General features: G+C 33.8%; 1 protein-coding gene across 10 annotated transcripts in view; it reads right to left on the bottom strand.

Annotated features, from left to right (window-relative positions):
* The window catches only part of unc-104 (kinesin family member unc-104), a 152,485-nt gene that overhangs the window by 23,044 nt on the left and 108,689 nt on the right, over window positions 1–20,752 (bottom strand). For 7 of the 10 annotated variants that reach the window (XM_071582675.1, XM_071582676.1, XM_071582677.1 and 4 more), the window contains 7 exons: window positions 18,679–18,837; window positions 7,693–7,830; window positions 5,519–5,637; window positions 2,591–2,809; window positions 1,376–1,703; window positions 710–800; window positions 495–619 (listed from right to left, as the gene is read on the bottom strand). In XM_071582675.1, coding sequence (XP_071438776.1) covers window positions 495–619; window positions 710–800; window positions 1,376–1,703; window positions 2,591–2,809; window positions 5,519–5,637; window positions 7,693–7,830; window positions 18,679–18,837 — 1,179 coding nt within the window. The remainder of the gene's footprint in view (window positions 1–494; window positions 620–709; window positions 801–1,375; window positions 1,704–2,590; window positions 2,810–5,518; window positions 5,638–7,692; window positions 7,831–18,678; window positions 18,838–20,752) is intronic. The other 3 variants (XM_071582682.1, XM_071582683.1, XM_071582684.1) reach the window with 1 other exon arrangement.

Below are 20,752 nucleotides of genomic sequence, written 5' to 3'. Positions count from 1 at the left end.
TCAGAAGGACCTCCACATTGTAATCCATTCTCACCAACATGCTCTAACCCTCAAAAACCATCACCATTTGTCCTATGGAATCCAGGGAAGAAGTATTTTATTGATTGAAGGGGTGGACATGTAGAACCAGGCATAAACCAGTTAAGTTTAGCATTTCCAGGTAGTTGGTCCCAAGTAGCATACTTCTGGTTTTCTCATATAAAATGAACCATGATGTTTTAACAAACAAATTGAAGTGCTAAAATATTTTGTTATTCAACTTATCAAATGTTTTAATGATGAAAAATGTACTTAATTTGGATAAAAAATCAAGTTATCATTATCCAGGCATTCAATGAGTTGAATGAAAGAGTGCTTTACCATGATATGAAAACATGAGTCAGGATTGTAAGAAGTATTCATGATGGTTTATGGACTTTTTTCAATAATATCTATTTTTAAATTCAAGAACTGTGGAAAATTACATACACGGCAATGACATGAATGTTACTTACTATTGACCACCTTCCTGTTTGGCATCCTTATGAAGTGGGTGTTGCTGATAATGTCCGAACACTTCAAACACAATAGGTTGGGATTTTAAGTAATCTAAGAAAGACTTGGTTACAGTAACTGTAATCTGTAATAAACAGATAAAAAGTGCAATCACAGGTAATTTTGAAACTCTAGCTTATTCCAACTACAGTAATAAGTGCCATGGATATCTTACATTCTGAACATGATAAAATCCAAGAGGGGTGCCTTTTCCTGTATTTTTCACAGGTTCAGTTGAAAATGCCTCGTCATGACGATGAAGGAAGCTGAGAAATAATAACCAGAAGCACATTATCAGAAACATATTTCACAGAAAATGAAAAACCTAAACCAGAGAACCTTAGCATTAATTTGAGAAAATTACAGCTCTTCACATGAAAAGCCAGATAATATGAACAATTCAGTTGATTGCCCTCTTCATTTTGTATGGAAATACCTTCATAATTTTAAATATTATGTACCACAAGAGGAGACAATACAGACTATCCTATTTGAAGATAAAAAATTGAATTTAATATGCACAAGATTAAAATAGAAGAGGATTAGAGCTGAAAACATTAACATGATAATGCTGGCAATCAAATATTAATCTAGTTAATTTCAATTGATCATTTAAGTATTTACTATAGCTTTATGCCCTGAAATACAACATTTTATCACAGAAAATGACTAAATGACAATTTTGTTTTCTTCAATTGCATGCTTATTAGGCTTTGTTTTAATGCCTGCATTTCACATTAAATGTTTTTCACGATAACTGACCTTTCAAAGCACAAAGACTTGATTTTCCAAAATATGTCAAATAGAAAATTCAATATAAAATTAATCATAAAACACTCACTTGAACTGGCAGAAAATGTCTGCATATTCTGTGGAGATTCCTACAGCTTGCAGAACTGTCACTCTAAAAGTGAACTCCTTGCCAATCAAAAGATGGTCTGGAGTAGTTCCTGTGGTGTTGGTAGTATTGATGTTCTCGTTATTGTTGGCATTGTTGACATTGTTATTATTAATAATGATGTTGTTATTGTTGTTGTTGTTGATAAGATGATTTTGATTGGGTGGTATTAAGATAGGAGTGGTTCCAGAAAGGTCACCTTCCTCCTTTGGTGGGTGATCAGATGATACAGAGCTGTCCCCGCGCCCACTATCAGCATCCCCTTCCACATCTGCACAATCAAAAGAACCACAACACTAACTAAGGGAGCCTGCTTTCATGGCTCCCATTTTAAAGTAGCAAATGCTAAACCTCAATATCTAGTCTGACAAAGCTGCTCACATGTTACCCTAGCACATCTTACTACAAATATCACTGCACAAAAAAGAGGTGCCAAGGCATAAGAAGTATGTTCTTCACTTTCATTTTAATGCTAACTAACCTGCTATTACTGAATACAGCAAATACAATAATATCATATCATGACATCATGGTACACCTAATCATAATTGATACAACATGGAGGGGAGGAGGAGGCATGAAAAACCCACTATTTTTCATTCTATAATGGCTAAACAGTTTGACCAAAAGAACTTGCAGTAAGTGAACCACCTTAAACCCACCTTTTCTATAATACTCAATTTCACACAAAATTTTGAAGCAATAATTAAGGGGACAGCATATATCCCATCACAAATCTCCCAATCGAGAAACAAACATCAAAGAGAAAACATTTGCTTCCAGCCATTTCCACAAAATTTTGAAGTGAAGGCCAATGCAAATACTTGGTCACTCATTACAACAAACAAATTTGAATTAAAAGAATTTGATGATGATTAATAGCAAGGAGAGCCGTTATTACTACCAATCAATGACAACATTTCGTTAACATTGACATTCATTAATCATCCTGATGGCTGTCATCCATGAGTTTCTCAATATATGTGTGACCATTCCCTCAATGGCACCAGGGATCTCCGAGTTTTATTTATTTACCTTCCACCTTGTCAGGGATGATGCTGTTGGTCACCTGGCCGCCCTCCACCACGCGATCTTCTGCCTCCTCCCCACCCCTGCCACCCTTACCCCTTCCCTTTATGCCCACCTCTCCCCCCTTACCATCCTTCTCCTCATCCTCCCCGACCACTTTTATCTCAGCAAGGCCTCCTGTGTTGCTGAGATTGGAGTTCCTGCAAGGGAATCCTGGCATGCTGTGGTTGCTCAGGAGATTGGGCCCTCTGCTTCGAATGTTCCTCTGTCGTCCCCCAAAGAGTTCATCATCAAAGGAGATACGAGCTGACTGCCTCACTCCACTGGCATATTCACCATTTTCCTCCTCTGTAAAGTTATTCAATAGTAAAAGTGAGGATGTCATTGAGAGGAATAATACTCAAGGACTGTATCCTTGTAATAGACTCTGTCCCAAAAATAAGCAGTCTTTTTCTCGTAATCTATTTTGACTCAAAAGGCATTATCCATGAAGAGTTGCTACCTCAGGAGCAGACTGTAAACAATTAGCTTTCTGTGAAAAGACTGCAGAAAAGAGTGCAATGCAATAGGAAGAAGATCTTTGCCAACTGGAGGTTGTATCATGGCAACTTGCCATCCCACACTACCTTCCTTGAAACAGATTACCCGGTTAAGCACTTAGTGGCATTGCTGCCCCAGCTACCTTACAGCCCAAATGTGGCACTGCTGGACTTATTTTTGTTCGGAAGAACAAAAAGGAGCTAGAAAGACAACCATTTTGGAATGTTGGATAACATCAAAGAAGCCATGATAAGGTGCCTGAACAAGGTTCAACCCACAACTTCTAGGAAGCATATAGTGACTGATAGAGGCACTGGTACTGGTGAGTCAATGTAGCCAAAGGCAAGGTCATGGCGTCGGTTTTTTGAGATGTGCATGGAATAATTATCATTGACTATCTTGAAAAGGGAAAAACTATGAACGGCGAGTATTATGCAAACTTATTGCAAAGTTTGAGCGAAGAAATCAAGTATTTGGCTATGAAGAAACTGTTGTTTCACCAAGAAAATGCACCAGCTCACTAATTCGTTACTACAATGGCCAAAATTCATGAATTGAAGTTTGAATTGCTACCTCATGCACCCTATTTGCCAGATTTAGCCCCCTCAGATTATTTTCTGTTTGCAAACTTGAAAAAATGGCTTGGTGGTCAAAGATTTTCCAACCGTGAAGAAGTGATGTCGGCAGTTAATGGCTATTTTGAGGAGTAAGACAGTTCTTACTATAAAAAGGGTATCAAACTTATTGAACATCCCTGGGAAAAGTGTATAGAGCTGAAAGGAGATTATGTTGAAAAATAAATACAATTTCTTCCAAATTTTTGTGTTTTCTTTGTTGGGTCGGGCACTTCTGGGATACCCTTGTATTTCCCAATTATCATGAAGAATTTACCCATAAAGAGAATGGGCCTCATCAGTAAGTGACTTTAAAACATGAAGCACATAAATAACTACTGGATTCCAGGTGCTTTTCTTTGATGGGTCATCATCCCCATCCTTGACAATCCAGTAAATAATGTATTTACAAAACACTGAATGCATGGAGAATGAATTCCTAAGAGAGAGCTTCAACAACAATGATAAGGGAGCCTTGAGAGAATACCAATGAGAATTCTGCCATAGCATCATAAAATGAAGAAATTTTTAAGTCTATGAAATGGGTTTTAGAGATGAAATACTAATTGCAGTAAAACTTTTCATACTATGTACCATATTTCCTGGCTCATAATACACAGGCCCACACGACTGATTTTTCAGGTTAGAATTTATGAAAAATACATGGGTTAGATAGAAAAGAACAAATTATTTTGATGCAAACACTTCATTTGAAGAAAATTGAATTGTTACATTAACAAATTGGTAGCTCTGTGTATGTCAACATTTATCCATCATAGAATTCCATAAATTCATCGCCACTAGGACAAAATGCATTAAAGACCCAAATATTTCAAATTTGTGTATTTTTAAAAGGTAAATAAAAGTTTCAAAGTATTAAATTAACTTTATGAGAGTCATTTTTTTATATTTTGAGGTGCTAGGAAGAGAACAGCATGACTAATCCACCAAATGCATACTCCATAAACAGATTGAGAGTTCACTGTATGTATCTATTGCATGAAACATACTTTCAACATTGAGTTAAGATTTTAAGATGAACTACAACTTTTGTTTATATTCATGTTTTAAATGGTATTTAACTTACATGCAATTTAGTTTTGGGTTATGTTGAAAATCGAGGTAATTACATCTGTAACAAATTCTTCTTTAATGCTATCAAATATTTCATAGTAGTAGTTTTAGGGGAGGTGAAAGACAGCTAAGGTCATTTGCACCATTAGGGATGGATGGGAAAGGAAGGATGGGGAGAAACTCGGCATCGGCATTAGCCTACTCTTGTCGAAAGGTGCCAAGGGGTCCACAGTTAAACATCCCATCCGACGGACGTCATACTCACTCAAAGTGCTCTCTACAAAGCACCTCAAGTAGGCATAGGGATACCACTGAAAAATATCTGCCGCCTCTGGGATTCGAACCCAGGCCCTCTCAGTCGGAGGCCTGCATGTTAGCCACTGCAGCATCCTAATCTCCTCAAATATTTCATTATTAAGTGTTATCTATTGTTCATCCTTTCATTTGTCTTTTACAATGTAAACATTTTTTTGGTTTGACTTGTTTTGGTTTGGCATTGGCATGCAAACAGGCCTGTTGTTGCTGCCCACAATTCCTGCATACACTTTCACAGTTGCCGTATTCACAAAATAATATACACCACATGTTAGAGAGATAGGCTGCTCCAAGTATATATTACAAATAGTATTCACTTTTTAGCCTTGGATAAGAAAAGCATTTCTGAGAGATAGTCAATATTAATTGTTAATAATGTAAATCAGTTCAATAATTTAACATTCCTGAATATGGGAAGTTCTCTGGAATACTGGTTCCAGAAATTATTCTTATATTGAGCTACTTTTCATTTATAATAAAGAAACAGAGAAAATGAATGAATTATGCCACTTACCAATAACAGCTTGAACTGCAACTCTCAAGTATCCTTTGACATCGCCCTTTTCATTCACAATGGCAACTTTATGAATTAAAGGCACTGGATACATGAGGTTGCTCAGATACACAAATGCCCTGTAAATAATTATCCAAAATTTAATAATTGTTTAAGCATTAAATCATAATAACATTCGTTTCAATTACCCTTGGTAGACTACTCATAGCCAAATTACTATATTTGATGGTATATAACATGCAATTTTTTCTTTAAATTAATGGTTCAATAATGGTGCACTCTATCTTATATAATTGAAAAAACTGCAAGCTCTCTTTTCCCTAAATATAACCTAGTTAAATGAAGATGTATCTTGTATACTTATGTTTCTTATATGCCACAAATTACGGCAAATGAAAATGTAGTTTGTAAAGGATGATATCGCAAGTAGATTTGATATATTCCAATGCTATTTCTTCAACAAACAGCATACTTGTAATTGCTGAAATTATCCATTCTTACTAAACATTTCATTCAGCAAAATTTTTCAAAAAGTCAAGGTGCTGTTATACATGGTAACAAATTTTCATGGTATTTCTTAGGATACCAGCAGATGTCTTTACATAAATTTTCATCCTTTCATTTTCATTCATTTAGCATTTCTGCAAAACCAGAGGCTTAATAACTTCACTGTTTATAATTTTCATAGCTATTTTCATTATGCTACAGTATGCTTGTTAAATTTTAACTGTTCAAACCTAACTTTTATGTTAGCAGAGTTTACTGGTGAATAAAAATTTGCTTTTTAATGTAGCTTTGAGAGCCAAAAGAATGAGTTGTCGCAATTACTACTCATCAAGGGGAAAGTAGAAGTAGTTAGGGTGACATTTTGATGTTTTGGATGAGGAATTTGAAGGTTATATTGATCACATGAATGCAATGATTCACCTTGAATCCCTATACCTAAACATACCCTTAAATGCCTAAGCAGAAGATTGCGAGGGTTAGGAATTTTTTAAAGATGGAAATTCAGTATCACCAATGAGGAGAGGGCAAAGAGCTCCAAACTGGGCCTTCTGCTACCCCAATGATAATTGTTAGTTAATTCATTATATTCCTTCACTATTATACTAAAAAACAAACTTTTCCTTTACAGAATTATCTTAGCAAACTGAAATGCTCACAGTAATATTACAATAACTGGAAGAAATCCTGCACATAGGATTTTTGAAAGACACAAACACATGACTTTGGTCTCTTTACCTCTCAGCTTACTTGTCATCATATGGTGAAGCAACAAGGTGGCTACGAATTTCTTTTGAATGGGATACGAATCACATCAAACATAAATTGAATACACTTTTGGAATATACTACTCACATACGAGGGTCATCCGGAAAGTAGTACCCGTTCGTGAAATAAAGACACAAAAGTAAATATTAACAAACATAAAAAATTTTATTTGAAAGAGGATACTTTAAACTACTTCTCAACATAATCTCCAAGCAAATTAAGGCATTTGTCATAACGTGTGACAAGTTTCTGTATTCCTGCTGCATAGTCCTTCGCCGCCAGCTCATTGAGATACGCGAGGGACCCATCTTGCACAAATTTTTGCATAATGCAGATGGTGTTTAACAATTTCATGAACAATTGTTCGAGAAACATTGGGAAAATGCTCACAGATGTCATCAATTGTGACGCGCCGATCGTTCCTCACGAATTCGTCAACTGAGCTCACCAGTTGGTCTGTAATGACAGACGGTCTCCCCGAACGCTCATCGTCGTGTGTGTTCCCCCTCCCCATGTTGAAGTTGCGACACCACCGCCGAACAGACGACTCGTCCATTACATTGTCTCCATACACCTCCTTTAATTGGCGATGAATATCACATGGGCGAACGTTTCTTGCATTGAGGAATTTAATCACTGCCCTCACTTCACAACTGGCGGCGTTCTCAATTTTTTTAAACATTGTAAACAATCACAGAAACAACACAGGCAATGCTAGCGTCACGCAACTTGGCTCAGAGAAGGCAGACAAGCCACTGAAGCTATCTGACCTCGTCCAGCGGCTACTCGCGTCGTCAGCACTTCATGCGGCACGAACGGGTACTACTTTCCGGATGACCCTCGTACATTTGGATTATAATGAAAGAACTTATCTTTATATTTTTATCTGACCAAGTACTAACCTGCCAACCATCCTAAACCATGGGAATCTGTCATAAAATGGATCACCACCAGTGAGTGATTCAATGTTATAATCAGGAGAAGTAGGAGACAGATCAGCTTCATTGTGGTACATCTCTCGCATGAGCTCCAGGCGCTGCCTGTGTGTAAATGGCAGCGAAAATCAGAAAATACTATTTTTTCAAATGAGACAAAATCAATCACATTTCAAAAAAATATACACAATGAAGAAAAGCCATTTTAATGTAAATACAAATATATTATGGCTTCTATGAGGTAGAAGACAATTACATTATCAAAATAATCAACTTCCACCTTTAAAAATAGTGCCATTTCCAGCTCGACTTCAGCAATAATAAAAAACCTCATAGCACACAAAGAGTTTGTTGACAAGAGTAGGGTCGCTAAATAACTGAGTTTGGCTGTTACTGTATAATTAAAGGATTAAATAGTGGAATATTAGTATATCCTCCCATTTAGATATTTTTCTCAAGAAGAGTTTTGCATTTTCAGAGTAGCCTTTGTCTCTGAATGGAAATAAGATTATTATGGGATATTTTGAGTGCAATACGTTCAATATGTTTATGGAAAGTGTTTCAAACAAATACAGATTAACCACATTATAAAGAGTAGACAATACTGTGTGAAGTATTTTAGTATATTGCAAGGGTAATGATTGAAGGAAACAGTGCTCATTACAAAATCTACAAAAAACTGCAAATATGATTATCCAAGCACATGTGACTTATAAGTTAACTAAGTCTGTGAAACTTGTAAAATTTCACATGCCATTTAAATATTTTTGCCAGGTAAGCTTGGATGAATTGGATAAGCAAATTTTGATTCCATATATACTGAGATAATACATCTCTTCAACTCATATCCAATAGCACAAACTAGAAGATAGGAGAGCATTAAGATTTTTATGGGTCTATGATGATTGAGTGAACACATCTAAAATTCCTACAAGGGGACCTTAAAAACTAAAACACCACTACCATTAATGGTTTCATACGGTAAAAGTGAGGGATTTGATGATATCCCAGTGATGACTCCCCAAGTGAAATTCATCTCATATTATTTTTATTCTTTAATTGGAGAGAGGTGGCCCAATAAATTTCCTTCAGCAATGCAGGCCAGCTAACATACTTAAATGCTATAGACTGAGAGGACGGTATTTTCAAAAATCGATTGATTGATTGATTAGGAATCTTTTTGGATCTTAATCTGATAGGCATGCCTAACATGCAAGCATTTTAGACCGATAAAAAAGTTTGACATAAAGGTCTAGGAAGAGGGTGACATGAAAAAATGCCAGAAGTATTTTTCTCGATAAATAAGACATAACTAATTATTATGCAATAACATTTAATGAGGTAACACTATATGTATGATAAAAACTGAAATTTTCATACCTACTTCTGGGCTCATAAGATATCAAATTTAAAAAGTTCTGAACTTAGCAGTGATAACATCTTTTAAAAAAGGGCCTTTTTTGATCCTCTATATAATTCTCTTCAGGAGAGACTTTTAAAGTTTACCTCATATCAAGTAACTTCTTGAAGGCCATTTAGGGTCATTGTGGTTACTACTAATTATTACATAGTAGATATTATGCACCATGGTTAATTGAAAATTTTATGGAATAAACTACTGAAGTATTGCACATCAAAAACAAATCAAGAACAATGGTTCAAATACTGAATGATCAAATAAATAGATATATGCATAAATAAGCTCTTTAAAAAATATTTTCACATGGCCATCTTCCCTTTAGATCAACAACCGGTTGAAGGGCATCATTAAAATTAGATATCCAGCAAAAGCTATGCATGCTTCCTTTATGAATAATAATGCCTGGTGCATCACATTAAATTTAAAATCAAGCAAAGCATGTACCTATGTACCATAAATGTATTCATAAAAATTCTCATTTTGTAGCCTCTGACCACAAATAAAAATGGAAAAACAACGGTTACTAAATCAGGGAAATTTTCTGAAAAATATTAAATGTACATGATTTGGGTAAATAAAAACTGCAATGAAGCTTTTGACTTTTACACTTGAAATAATTACATTTGTCATATACATGTCTGCACAACATGCAAGTGCATCATTTTAATATAATTTTCTCAAAGGCTATTGCCACAGGATGCCAGAGGATGCAATAAAATGGTACCACCAAATCTGCCATCACAAACACATTGAAGCAACATCTTTTTCACAGGCATATGAGGTAGGAATGTTGGCAAACTTCAAATGTATATGTGAACAAGTACCTAGGGATGTGTTCATGTTTTCTCAGCTTGTTGAACTAAACTTCCAGTTAATTTGTACTTTTGAGGATCTTTATACTCAAGATAATAAAATTTCTGAAAATAGCTATGCTGCAACTCATTACAAATGACAGAACACAGTATGTTGTATTAATAGACAATTATTGTTTCAATTCATCAGGAACTCCACACTTGAGTCTAATTGGCATTGAACTTCCTTTAAGGTTGTTCACCTTATTCTAAATTGATTTCACGGCTTCATAATTTTATTTAAATTATAAACATCAATCATAGTTTGCCAGTGAGGAATGTCACAAATGCCACCAAGCAGCTTAAGGTGCTTCTCTAAAATGTTCAATTACATTTATGACACTGATTACTATGATATATGATGTAATGTTGGTTAACTTCCAAATATATGTTGAAGCAATTATGATTAAGTATAAATGAATGATATTGCTATGGGATGAACAAAAAATCTACTAATAGTAGTATAACAGAATACTCTCAATTTAATATCTAAAACAATTTTTTCATACTGGATATCATTACACTAAAAAGAAATTAACTCCTTAAATGTTCAGCAATATTGAAAAAATTTCATGCAAGAACGATGTTGACTTTCTCATTTATTTCTAATCAGAATTTATAAGCTGTCATTTAAAAGCAACGCTCACCCAACAATTAAAAAAATATACATGCAACTGATAAACCTATATGTATGTATCTAGAAACAATATATGGACTTCCAATAGCACACTTTTAAAACTAAGATGTATGGTCCAAAAACTAGTAAAAATAAGTAGACCACAAAAGTATATGAGCATATTGGCATTGGAATAAATGAGTTCATTGACACCTCTAACATAACAGCAAATGAAATCTAAATGCCAATCTTGAAAATTAATTATACAAATAAGAACCATGCTCAAAAACTGCACAAATCTATATCAAAATAATTTTAAGTTACCAACAATGATTGGTATTACAGTAAATTCAACTGTGCTCGAGTTCAGATATTTAGAGTATTTTGATGAATGAAGGAACTGGGTTTTCAAATTTCCCTTCATGATGTGTTGCACTAGTTGACCATAGTTCCCCAGCCATTTTGTTAGCATCTTCAGCTCCTCTTCAAGCAAAATGGCCGAAAAATCAGTGGACAACCAGGAGCAACCAATTATGGAGGGGTATCTAAAAGAAGTACAACTTCAGAGTAAATATTGTGACTCAGCTTCCCTTTAAGGCAAAATTCATAACACCTTACCTAAACCATGGACATCAAATGTGAAAACAGCAGCTTCAACAGAACAAATTTCACCAAATGACAGATGGTTTAGTTCCCACTCCTCAATTTTTCAGTGAATCTAATTCAGACATAACTAATCAGAAATAAATACATTTGCCCACTCTTGGTCATTCACTTCATAATTTGTACAACTCAGTTTGATGCAATTATTTAATTAATAAGTCACCACTGAAAGAGTGCTTTCACATATTTGTCACCCAAACATCAATTGAGTGAGTACCTTTAATTAAAATTATCAAAAGGAAGTGAATTAGTTTATTTCTTTCTGCTAGCATGCTGTCTTTAATAATAAATTCTAAATAGATAATTTCAGAGCTTACTATAGAGTTATAAGGGGAACTTAGAAATTCATTTATATATGTATAGAATATACATATATAACCTTATATAAATAAGGTTATATGTATATAAGATCATATAAAATTCCATACCTCGAGTTTAATAATATCTGCAAAAGTAACATGCACATGACTTAAACTCAAATATTCTTCTTTATCACCATTATACTTAAACCGACCTAGTTTGCTCATTTGACTCAACCTCACAGAATTCAAATCAGTGGAATTACTGAATAGTATGTAATATTTTCTCTTCGCCTGTTATATTTAAGTGCATTGTTTTCATAAAGGGGAAATGAAAACTTCCTCTGCTTAACATGTTATACAGATAGTTACCTAGCACCATATGATAAATGTTTAAATGACTACTGCAATGCTATTAATAGTAGAATTATATTAAACATACGCACAGACGTAGTTTTCAGTAATTTCATTACACTTTATTTTGAATAATTTATTTCTATCTAATGTCAAATGAACCAACTGAGTACATTAAGAGTTACTATATTACAACCATGCATACAGTGAATAGCTTTGAATATTTTGGAATCTCCTGAAAAATAAAGGTATTGTGCATCACTAAACTCACCACCAATAACATTTAAGAGATTTAATAAAAAATTTGGCTCCAAGAACATTGCATTTCAACATATAAATGTGTACATCCAATTCAGAGGAATGAAAACACTTAATGTTATGACATGAATAAAACCCAATGAAATGAATAAGCACTCGAATTACAAATACAACATGCTACCACATTAGGCTTCTATATTCAGCTTTTCCCAGCAAATAATACAATCATCGCACATGCCATTCCAATATTATACCATTGAGATAACATATGATAAGACTAATGGAAATTTTTAATAAAATAACAGTCCTTTTCTTAGATGTCTAATGCACGCATTCAGATGCATTAAGAAACGCAATTAGGAGGAGGGTATAAACCTGATCACCAAGAATATAGAAAGAGAAATGAGAACATGAACAATCATGTACCATCTCATAATGCTCATACCTGATTCAGAAGTAACAGAGTATTTTTGACATAACAATTCATGATTGCGTTGAGTCAGAAAATGAATAAAAATCAATCACAACTGGTATTTCACTAAATCTAAATATGTTTGAAATAGAATGGAATTTTGATTAGCACAAGTATTCAGTAACTGCCATATTATAAAACAAGAATATTTTCAAGTCACATGTATATCATGCACTGCCAGAATAGAAAACTATCCTTTTTGAAATAAAATACCTGTCTACCTACTTAAGTTTTAACATCACAATACTTATAATTTTATATACGTTAATAAACAAGTATAACTTTTTTGCTTTGGAAACTATGTATTCAGAAAGATATTTTGATTGCTCCCTGATGGTAAGATAGATTTCAATTTAGGGGTGTACCGTGACTACTCGAAACATAGGTGGATTGAGGACTTGGATACTGCACATCATCAAAAGCCAGAATCATCTTTGTAAGGACAAAAATGGCAACTGTTTAAGGCTATTCTAATTATTCCAAATTCATTTGCTTTTTTAGGTTTAGTCTCTAAATTTTTCCACCATTGTATGAGAGCTTGGCTTATGAAATATGAGATTTTTACATGCACTGCATATTGAAGTGAAAGATGCATGGCATCAAATGAAAAAATACAGCTAAGGGACACTAAAAATCTTGCTGAGCTAAGAGCATGAATACAATACAAGATTTCCAATCTTCATATGAAAATTGTGCACAAGACTGTTTTACAAAAACTTAATTTACAAATTCCATGGAATAATTTTCCATTCAACTGCTCATGCCTTTCAACTATGCCAAGTGATCCTGATTCCTAGAGTAACCTTATATTCCAGACTCACAAGTAGGACTTGGATTCGTGAATCCTGATCTTAATTCACAAGTGTGGCATGGTGCCTTTGTCTGCTCAGATGTATTTTTACTTAGCCAGCAATAATTTGCTACCTACTGCCATTGAAAATAAATTTGTAGGAATTATAATTAAAATCTATAGCAGTATATACTGCATGACTAAGATATAATATAAAGTAAGATACAATATATAGTAAGATACATTATACTGATCACAGATATAATTTAGTACAAAGCCTCTCTGGACACACCATAAAGCTGTTTATTGATGAGAAATGGTGTGGTGGAGTTGCACAATAACCTCATTCACCTGTTTTTTAAAATACACATAATTCTTCTCAACTGTGAAAGTGCGAATGATGGAAATACTTTTCACAAAATTTCAGTCTAGATATTGCAAACATTCATAATGGACACCTACTTCCATTGCACTATTACAATATTACAAATATTCCATAAATATTGAATTTTACTTGCACATCCAAAGTTTTTCACAATTATTGGTAAGGGGGCTTCTTCTAGAAGCTTTGAATTCAAACAAACAAAAGAGAAATTAAATGCCATGGTGGGATATACCAAGCCAAAAATGCAGCAACCTTGAATTTGAATTAAAGCAATGAATGAACCTATGTATTTAAAAGCAAACTCAAACATTTATACCAAAGGCTTATGCAAAGGCAATCCTCCAATACACCATGCCTTCATGATTGGCTGTAATTCACTATAGTCATTATGCCTATCTTCTACTGACAGCTTATGATTACACACAAAAAGCCTAGAGGAGAATGGAACATGCCAAAAAACATTCAACATAATTTTCCTGTAAATAGGGTTAATATAATATAAAAAAATATATTTCCTATAAACTGACCTTTCTGCAATTGGAGGTTGGTAATTAGGCAAAAGTTAAGAACTATTAAAAATCAATTCTACATACAAGGACCACTAAATAAGCAAACATTAATTTTCATTTATAAGTGACATGCATTATCTTTCCTCTGATCTTATTAATTAAATAGCAATAACATCATTGAATTTCATTTAATGACTAAGGTATTCAAAACTTTATCATACAGTAAACTCTTGATTACCCTTGCTTGCGAATACAAGATGAAGCACAGATAATCGAAATATTTGGAAAATATGATCATGACATAATAGGAGACTCTCCTTTTAAATTACTTCAGATTAGCAGTTTTTTAATCATTTTCATAAAGGTGGAATTATAATTTTAGAAGAACACAGTTATTATCAAGTGAATAGCAGAACATATTTTCCTCAGAAAGCTAAACCATCACACTGCCAGGAAAAGACTAATTACTGGCGAAGGAAAAATTTTAAAAAGGATTGTTAATACAGATTCATCATATCATACCAATCAAAATAATGTAGTGTATATAGCTATTCACTTATTTGTTGCATACAAATAAGTGAATAGCTATATACACTACATTATTTTGATTGTAGTAAAGCTATGCATTCAATAGCACACCTTGAAGGAGAAAATGGAACGGTTAGGGCTAATTAATGTGAGGTAAATATTTATAGGAAAGCACAGATAGCACACAAATGTTGGAAACATTGAAATAATATTGGCAGCTGTTAATTTTGTGAAATTAAAAACTTTTAAGGAAGCAGAGGTATTTCAAACTTGTGCATTTTAAAAAAGGTATGCCTAAGTTTCAAAGCATTTAATTATTTTTACCATTGTAATTTTATAACAGTTTTGAAGTGGTGGATGGAGAAAATAGCATGTATAATCCTCAAAGCAGATTATCTGCACATGGATAATCGAGAGTTTACTGTACCTAAAATTGAATATAAATTTTCCAACGCTCACTGATAAATTGATGAGAAAAAAATTATATCAAAGATATGCATGGATATGAAAACTGTGGCATGAGGAACTTAAAGGGTTTGCAGAAAGTATAACATTATACTGAAGTAAGAACAATTTTCATGATGAGCATGAAAGATAATAAAAAATGTATTACTTTCATACTGAAGTGGTAGGAATGACCAACTGTCAACTTTACAGAGGACAAATGTTTTCAGAAATACAGTTATGGGGTGTGTGGTGCAATATTGGCGGAGGAAATGGGACTCAATGTGAAATAGTGATGGGAAGGTCCAGGAAAGACAAACCAGTTATGTAATTTACATTTGGAAATCCTCTGATAGAGCTCCATAATTTCCTTCAATACAAGTATGTACCATCACAAACTGCAACATATTGCACTAAGTTCCTCAGGCAATGTAATATTAAACATGTAGAAATAGATATTTTCCTTTTGAACAAAGACATTATAATTTCTTTATCTTCTTCTTGTTTTTTTTCTTTTGAGTTTCTACTTTTATGGTTTGCCAAATTTGAATAAATCCAATAGCACAGCACATGATTATTTTACGGTTAACTTTACCCTAAACAATTAAACCAAACTTTAATTTGATTACTACATTTAATCAAACATCCAGTTTGAGATGTGATACACTTGAATGTGGAGGCTGATAAGGTGGATATCATGGAAAAAAGTGGGGTCTACAGGTTACACTGTGACGAGTGCTCTGCCATATACATTGGCCAAACAGGGCGTAAATTCAAGGAAAGGATCAAGGAACATGAAGCGTGTTTACGCAAAAAGAACCCCACCTCCTTGTTCGCGAAACACCTCCTTGAAGAGGAACATCAGAGTGATTTTAGACCTAAAATTTTACACTTGGAAAATAAGGGACTCAAGCTCGACTGTTTAGAGAAATTCGAAATATTAAGAAATGTGTCCGTGTCAAATATTCTCCTTAACGGTGTTATAGACTCTTCCCATTCCCCCCTCCTTAACTTAGGTAAGTACCTAGGTGCTTTACCACCTGTGGTGCCTCCCCTCCCCTCACCGTCAACCGCCGTACCTTCCCAAGTTGGACACTCATCTCCACACCCTAACCCTTTCTCCCTCTCATCCCAATCACCTCCTAACGATTTTTGCAAACCTCCCTCTCCCCCTCCAGCCCCCCTCTCACAGTTTGAAAAATGTATTTAAACCTAGACTGGGAATATTCTGTACCTGATGATGTCGATCTTCGACGAAACCCGGGTCGTACAATAAAGCTCTTCTGTGGGATAACATAGTGTATTTCATTTTGAGGTTTAAGCTATGAGTTATGATGGCTTTCTTCTAAGGAGTCAAATTTCTTTGGAAGTAACAATGTATGTAATATAATATTAACAGTTTAATTAAAATCATAGTATAACCCATTGGACACTAACACTGAGACATTGAATTGAAAATTGCAATACCATGTAATATTCCATTCCATTGTTAATTTTCAAAACACTAAAGAAATACTACACAAAGCATCTATTAATACAACATATTGACTAATTCACCTAAAAGCGCATAAGTGAATGGATCATGGGAGTTTTCAGGGGCTAAACTCAATCCTTCTTTACTTCATTATTTTGTCACAATTGCATATTGTTAGGGTAAAAAACTTGATATTATTACAAATAAAATTTATTAGTGAAAAATGATTCCTTGAGACTGCTAATTATAAATTGACTTCAGGTAGCTTCCCTTGTGTGGAGATTTCTTCAAGTGAAGTACTCAAGCTATCAATAAGGATTTTAAACCAGACCCCTGGTCTTTTTATTGATGAATATCTCTAATGCTATATTTTTCCCTACTGCTCCTGAACTTCTACCTTATATAACATACCCACATAAACCATGAAATGGTAGATTTAGTCTCCAGATTTGCATGCCTCCCTGAATGAATGCAAATTTACATGCACTGAGACTAACACTAAGTACTTAGACCACTTATAAACTGTATTTTAAGAAAAATATTTTTGCTGTTAAAGTTAAGATGCTTAATTTTCAGCTTTTCTTACTTTTAACACTACCTTATTTGATTCAAGAGGTTTGAATATTACACTCAGAAAATGCAGAATTCATCCATTTTAATAAGTGTATAATTTCGAATGAAACACATTTTGACTTTGCGATGAAATCTAAATGATTGTATCTCTATCAATAAGCCAAATACATTCGTGTAAAATCAGTAAATACACTTAATAGGATTGAGTACATTTCATTTACCTTGGAAGACATATATATTGGTCTCAATGGCATATGCCATGTCTACTAGGTACTGAAATGTCAGTGGATTTATTCTAAAGGAAAGAGTGAGTATTAAGGTTAACTCTGAATATAATATGTATTACAATAATTGTATTTACGCAAAGGAAGATCACAGATCTCAAATATTCAATCGAATGCCCAACATTATAATTGTTAATCATCAATTCCCTTCCATAATGTAATCAGAATTAACTTTTGTATTGTGTCTGTGATTATCTTAACAATGTTAAACTTCAAATTTTTCAATCAGTCCGAAACAAAAGATGAAAATTAAGTTAGATATTATGGTGAATATATGCAAATGCAGTGTATAGATTTTCACCATAACAACATTAACATTCATGTACCTGATGGTATTCTGCACATTTTCGCAGTAAAAAAAGACAACTATAACTTGATAAATGACATGTGAATGACAAATAAAAAATCAAAGAGGCCAATTGATAAAATTTTTTCCAAACAGTAATTTGCAAAATGGATTAATGCCCAAAACAACTTATTAAATTACCATGACACAAATAAAATATTTTCATTATAAATAGCATAAGAGAAGATTTTTATAAAAGCATAAAATAGAGTACTTAAACATAATTGCTTAATAGTTAAAACACGTCACATAAAATATTACCCGAGTAACCCAGAGCCTCATAAAAATGCATATTGAACTTTGAGCAGCATAATAATTCTTCAAATGAATATTTTATGTGTATAAAGAACCTCATTAATATGATAGTGATATTTTACAGCAATATGTGAAGCGACTAATAAAGCCACAGCATTTAATAATCAGCCCAAGGGAAGTATTGTAGACAACCATAGGCTAAGCAGGCAAGTGACATCAATTCACAAAAAAATGCTTTACTTTGAACCAAGATTGCTAGTTGATTCATGATTGCCATGTTTATGCAGAACTAAATTAAATATTCAGGACCCATGGATTAATTGAATTAAATCATTCGTGCATATCACATGCAAAGAAGCTGATGGAGAAATCAAATAAAGACACAAGAGACAAAAAGTGGGGCAAAATGGATAATGATTATTATATACGCACATTTTATGGGTGAGCACCAACCGTGAGGGCAACAGATTTGCAAGAGAGAACTTCTGATTGGCACAGACTGACAGGCATTGGAAAAAGTCCTCCCTAGCCTCCGGAGTTCCGGGGCTTAGGTCCTCGTTGTAAATTTGGCGCATTAGTTCCAAGCGGTGTCTACAGTACAGAGAGAGGAAAACCCCTCAGCACCGAGAAATAACTGCCATTCTCTAGGTGCCACCTCAATCTACGCTTTCGACATATTCACATGAAACAGACTGTATAGCTTTTTGATCCTCATTAATGATATTCATCTGACTTTTCTTTTATGGAACAGAAATGTTAAATTAATTAAAATAACTATGAGATCTGTTAAATTCCTATGTTTACAGAGATGTTGAAACATGAGATAGAAGTTTCACATTTAAAAAGTATTAATTCATCTGAAGTAAAATTTAATCACATTTCAAGAACACTAAACTCACAAGAGAATTCCATCATATGCACGTGATATGTGAAATTTAACACTTAAACTGTATTAAAATAAACAGTGATCCCTTGATATAATGGGGAGAGAGTGCTTCTAAAAACAGATATTCAACTGATAAAAAATATATATTGGGCAGTATCATTTTGAGTGTCCCACATTAAAAATTACAGTGCACCACTCATAACATCAAGAAAGGAGGCTCTTTTCTACTTCATACATGGTGAATGCCAACATTTGGAAATTTGCCACTCTAGTTTTCATCATGGCTAGCAAGCAACACCTAAATGGAAAAATAAGAATTCTCTGTAGAGCGGAAATAAATACGACTCTCCTCTATCAGCTTATTTAGTTCAGGATACATATTTTTACCTTCAGTGGCAGCTATAACAAATGAGATTCACAAAACTCCAATTATGCTATGGCTTCCTAATTATTCAATACCAGAATTTTAATGATAGTTTCATGGTGAGGCATTTCCAAATTATTTTGACATGCCTAAAGAACTTGGTCATTCACATCTTTACTCTCTGATACCAATGAGCCCCCATTGATTGTCTTCAACCAAGGTCTAATTTTAGTGAAATGCATTAAAACCTACCTTGTCCCCATCATGAGAAAATAAAAGTTCTACCCCTTTAGGAGGATGGTAATAAACTAACCCTTACATTATCTTCTTTAATGGTAAGTGAGAACTGAGAAAGTAGACATGGCACAGAAAGATAGGAATAGTTCAGTAATTATCAAAAATAATATTCAATAAACACGATATCTCTCGTACATTCAGGATTTATTAGGCTCATATTACCCAGGGTTTCATCTTCCTAACAGGCTTGTTAAGAAATTAAAATTTTTGTTTCAAATTCACTTAAATTGACAAGATATGATAAATTTTGCCCATAGCACATGGATTTCCACTATCACTATATACATTCTACCAGATTCTTCAGAAATGATAATAAGAAGCCCATAAACAGAGAATGTGGCTAAATAAGCCAAAATAATTCGTATAACTTATCTGCCTCAAGAATAAAATTAGAATACTAATATTGATGCCTCCAAATTTCTGAATATTCCAACGTTTTCCCTCCAATTTGCCTGATCAAATTTCTACCATCAAGTATCTGACAAAGCTCTAAAAAAGAAGAATTGGAATTGAAAATCAATCAACCTGTATGCAAATTATGAAATTGATCCATTATAATGGTTAATAATTTTACTTCAAGTCACCACTATTTATCTCGCCTTTCATGAATTTCTGGGTTCAGCAAATTATGAGACCAAATAGATTATTACATAAAGTACTTTAAGCATCCGCATGAAAAGAAAAATTTGATAAAATCATACATATTTGCCTTATGCTCCCAAAAAATGTATGGAGAGACCATCTGAGATTGTTGCTAAGTTGAGTGACTTACAATGGTCACTAAGCATGAATTTATCCTGTCTCTATTTTTCATGCATTGAGAGTCCTTTCCATCAAATTCATATGCTTTGGCCAATATAAGCCCAGAAGTGGTTAAAATTTAATTCAAACATGCGAGATAAAAAATCTCAAACAAGACCCAAATGCATATAAATGATGATCAACCTGAGAGATATCCA

This window comes from Hetaerina americana, unplaced genomic scaffold (assembly GCF_022747635.1).
Source record: "Hetaerina americana unplaced genomic scaffold, ioHetAmer1.1.p SCAF_12, whole genome shotgun sequence".
NCBI lineage: Eukaryota > Metazoa > Arthropoda > Insecta > Odonata > Calopterygidae > Hetaerina > Hetaerina americana.
Note: the sequence above shows the minus strand (reverse complement) of the source record. Positions and strands in the feature narration are given on the sequence as shown.